General features: G+C 41.3%; 2 protein-coding genes across 2 annotated transcripts in view; both read right to left on the reverse strand.

The window, feature by feature from the left end:
- Nucleotides 1-678: 678 nt before the first annotated feature.
- On the reverse strand, nucleotides 679-2,048 carry rln1 (relaxin 1). Its single transcript, XM_035668139.1, has 2 exons — nucleotides 1,610-2,048; nucleotides 679-1,013 (listed from the first exon to the last, which is right to left on the reverse strand). Exons 1-2 carry the CDS (start codon nucleotides 1,803-1,805, stop codon nucleotides 679-681), a joined length of 531 nt encoding a protein of 176 aa, XP_035524032.1. The 5' UTR covers nucleotides 1,806-2,048.
- Nucleotides 2,049-2,388: 340 nt separating this feature from the next.
- Nucleotides 2,389-4,613, reverse strand: part of plgrkt (plasminogen receptor, C-terminal lysine transmembrane protein) — a 10,408-nt gene continuing 8,183 nt past the window's right edge. The window contains exon 4 of the mRNA XM_035668302.1: nucleotides 2,389-3,923. Within this exon, the coding sequence (XP_035524195.1) occupies nucleotides 3,796-3,923 (128 nt within the window). The 3' untranslated portion in view covers nucleotides 2,389-3,795. The remainder of the gene's footprint in view (nucleotides 3,924-4,613) is intronic.

Genomic DNA, 4,613 nt, shown 5'->3' on the forward strand with positions numbered 1-4,613 from the left:
TAACACATAAATGTTATTTCTACATTTAGACCAAAATGTGGTTTTGGGGTTTTGTGCAGGAGGTTAAATGTATGTTTAAGCTTTGCCAGAAAGGGTTAAAAGAACAAAAAAAAAAAATCTTTCGCAGTTGTGTCCTCAGGGTGTTGACAGAAAATGTTCGGGCAGGCGTAATGTTGTGAACAGAGGCCAGCAATAAGTTCACGGCAGCCTAAATGACATTAATGTGCGATATTGGCCAGTGCTTGTATGAACCTTGTTTAATCGGGATAGTCTGCAGGCGAGAACGCGGACGCTGCTTTAATGCTCCAAATCCTTTCAGCCCATATAGATGAGTGTTGTATGTGTGAATATATGATACTGCTCAACGTTTCATATTAACACAGTATTGAAAATTTATTCTCAGTATTGACATACAGTACATGAGGCTTTTGAAACAAAATATCAAACAAGTGAGGAGAATAAAGAAAATATTATGACAGACATGAAGTTAGAGTGATGTGTTGAGTCTTTGTAATTCATTGGTTATCACTATGTTTTGTATATTCTATAAGACATGAGTGGGAATAGCTACTGTACATTACCACCCATCACATCCTCTTCACGTCACGCCCCCTCTGCCATCGCCCATCTCTTCTCCTCACCCTCCCTCCTCCCCTCCCCCGCCCTCGCCTCCCTGCCTCAGCACAAGCGTCCGATGTCATTTTTGGTACACCCCTGGTTACAGCACTTCCCCGCCACACCCAGAGAAAAGTTCCTCTTCCTCTTGCTCGGTATGGGCCAGTTAGCAGCGGCTGGACTCCCGTCTCGCTCGGCCGTGGACGGCTGCGACGTCTCGAGCAGGGCTGGGTCACTCAGCGACTGCTGCTGCCCGTATAGGGCCAGGAGGTCTGCCAGGGAGTAAGCGGAGGCAATACGGAAAGGAGAGGGGTTATCTGTGATCTCTGCGCCGGGTTGCCAGGTGTGCTGGTTGTCCTCCACTGTAACGTCACTGAGGGAACTCCACTGGAAGGGATCTGGAGACAGAAAAAGGACAGATACATAATAAATAATAGCTTATTGTACATCAAACACACTTTCACTCACACTAAAAAACAAACAGGGAGATCACAATATGTTAATAAAAGATGAATTTTGGAAGACTAAAACACAGGAATGATGGTAATGACTCACTTTAAGGTTTTTTTATGTTATAACCAATTACCGATGACCATGAGCTGACCGTGGTGCTGAAATACGAGGCTGTCAATTAGCTGTTGGACTGAAATGTGGGGGTAACTGATTAAAACCCTTCTGATGTGTAGTAACTCACCATCTAACAAGTGCTCTGTAGAAATGTACTAATGAAGAAAGAAATCAATTACAGTTCGTCGCCTGTGCACCATCTGAAACGATCATCTTCAACCCAACTGAGAAATATATTTGTCACACCACACACTGGCTGCATCTGAATAGACTTGAAGACACGTTTTAACATAAATAAAGTAGATTTTCCAATCACTCTTGTAAATACTTTGTTTTGTTGCCTGTTACTGCTATTTTTAGATATACACTTCTCCAATTAGCGTGCACAAATTAGGCAATTAACAAGAGTGCGGTAATGTTAACTCACCTAAGTCCCCCTCTGTGGACCGTCTCCACCGGGAGCCGCCGCAGGTGAAAATCACTGCTCGGATGAACTCTCTCCCGCACAGTTTCACCCCGTAGTCCCTCGGAAGGATCAGCCTGCTCATCAGGTCAGCCTGCACACAGTTGCATATGCCACCGACACACACCACAGCCACGGCAAGAGTCAATCTCCAGAGCATTTTTCACCTGTCCTGACACTTAACGGCTGTTTTGCGCTGCGCAGGAGGGTCAAGCTGAGCTCCACTTCAGATCTGATCAGATCTCTGCTTCCAATCCTGCTGGTTTCCTGGTGGTTTTTCTATTTTTCTGCTTTGGAGAATTCTGTTGCAGCCTTTTGAGCCAAATGCTGAAGTTGTAAAAGATGCTTCTCTTGGGTTGCAGAGCGGACTTTGGTTTCCTCTTCTCGTTCTCTCCGTAGTCGTCTTAACTTATGCGTTCAACCCCAGCCCTCTCCCTCCCACTCCCTCCTTCTCCCTCTGACATACGCACGTCATTTAGATTGATGACAATGACGTACTTGGAGTTATTTCTTTATTGTATTAATATCAGGAAAATGTTTTTGTGTGAAGTGTGAGTGTGCACATTACTCACACAATAGTTTAAGTGATTATTTGGAGACAAACTATATGAAGGCATGCATGACGTCCTGTGGAAATTAGGGTTATAAGTGGTTTAGGCTTCTGAACAAAACACACGGGTATAGAAGTTATTGGTTTTGGAGATTTACATCACAGTGCCACATTATTACAAAAGACAATTAGATAAGAGAAAGCAATATTTCTGTTTATTGGATTTATAAATATAGTTTCCATGATGTCAAACGAAAGTTAAAACGATTGTAAATACAGAATGCATAAATATTAGTGCCTCGTAATATTTTAAATCCACTGAAAACTACTGTGATAATAAAAATAAAAGTTACAGGTGCACCAGTGCTAACTACAGCTTTGGCATAAAGCTCCTTAGCACTAAAATTCAACCTTAGCAAATGAACAGGTTGAGGGAATTACAATCTTCTGCTGTCACAAATATCCAATATGTGTCTCTGTTAATAGAACTAGAGCTAAAAGCATTTAAATATTGCATTTGTACGTGTCAGACAGCCAGTAAATATACGCCAATGAGATTTTCATGTTGCTTTGTGTCCGCATGTAGGCAACTGTTTGCTAAAACATGACCTCGTTAAGCTCAGACTTTGTAAGGCTTATGTTACTGTGAGTGTGTTTAAGAGTCTTTATGCCCTCTAGTGGTCAAACATCCCTTCCTGCAACTTTAACTAAGAACATAATTAACAATACACATAAAACAATTTGTTGAGACATACTGTACGCAGTGTCCAAACTCCATACTACATAATGAGTCTATGCTGCTTTTTAACAGGCCGGAAAAGTGACAAAATAAAGTATACACAAACCATGCAGCATGCAAACTAAATTTACCATTTTTGAGTGCATTAGTAATGCACAAAGTTGAAAAATAAATAAATAAATAATTTGTAAATGCTGGTGAAACAGCTCCAAAAAATCTTTGAGAAACAAAACAAAATAATTAAAATCAAAATAGCAAAAACATTTTGGTGTCTTTTTATGAAGTTTAATTGGCAGTATCTTCTCATGATTGATTGACATCCGTTATGTACTGTGTAATTTCCTGTAGTTTAAAAGTATGTTGGTATTTTTGTGTACCAAGTGGTAAAGTATTATACCACGATACATATTTAGTACATACTGTAAAGATTTAGTATGTAGACTGAATTTGGGACACAGCTATTGTCTCAGTGTGCTTTAGTCTCCGAGTGGATTATGTTACAATGGTTAAATGAAATCAATACAAATGTAGATTTTTTATGACACACTACAGTACTGACAGTGTACCGACAGTAACTAACTCAAGTATTTTTATTGGCATTTTGCATCTGATATAAATAAAGCACAAAGTGCTTGGCTACTGATGCACCTCTAATAATTACCACAAAAACAACATCATTATTTCATATTCATTAATATTGAGACTAATTTGAGTTGACGTCCATGATACATAATTAGTGCAAACCATAGACTCAATAACGTCAAAAAAGGCAGTTGATAAACATTTTTTCCATAATTAAGCAAAAGCAGATCGGGTGAATGCGTCGGCTGGACGATTATGATTTTGTCTCAAATCAACACATCATTTCTCCAGGAGGGAGCTGAGGCTGCTTCGAGCGCGGCGGACCTTCTCTATGCTATCGAAACTTGGAGTCCCTTGAGGCATGTCCAGACGGTCGTGTTCAGATGCCATGATACTCTCAGCCTCCCCTAAAAGGTACAATGGGGAAAAGAATTGGCTTAACATAATCGTATTATAGCTGTTTTTTGTCTGTTAGTTTTAGTATGTGTACATACACCAATCAGCCATAGCACTAGGACCACTGGTGACGTCAGTAACACTGATTATCTCGCTATCATCAAAGCTGATGTGTTGGGCAGCGTGAGGATTTGAGCGACTTTGACAAGGGCCACATTGTGATGGCTAGACGACTGGGTCAGAGCATCTCCAAAACTGCAGCTCTTGTGGGGTGTTCCCGGTCTGCAGTGACGTCCAGTACCGCATCAAAGTGTTCCAAGCGAAGGAAAGCGTTGAACCGGAAGACATGGGGCCGCCAAGCTCACTGATGCACGTGGGGAGCGAAGGCTGGCCTGTGTGGTCGGATCCAACAGAGAGCTACTATACGGGCTCAAACTGCTGAAAGAGCTAATGCTGGTTCTGATGAAAGTGTGCAGAACACGTACGGCTGCGTAAGGTAAAAACATAATGACCACCCGGGCAGCCGCTGGTGGTCATAACGTTATGTTGATCGTGGTATGCATCTGTTGGTAATACCGCACCCCCCAAAATATAACTGGCTGGAGGATTAGTTATAAATTAACAGAAACGTTATGTCTCGTATGTCTATCTGTCAGCATGTTTGAAAAATATTTAACTATACGTAGCAGTAGAGTGGGACT

The sequence above is a fragment of the Morone saxatilis genome, unplaced genomic scaffold (genome assembly GCF_004916995.1).
Source record: "Morone saxatilis isolate NCDOM2014 unplaced genomic scaffold, NCSU_SB_2.0 Contig21, whole genome shotgun sequence".
In the NCBI taxonomy this organism is placed as follows: Eukaryota; Metazoa; Chordata; class Actinopteri; family Moronidae; genus Morone; species Morone saxatilis.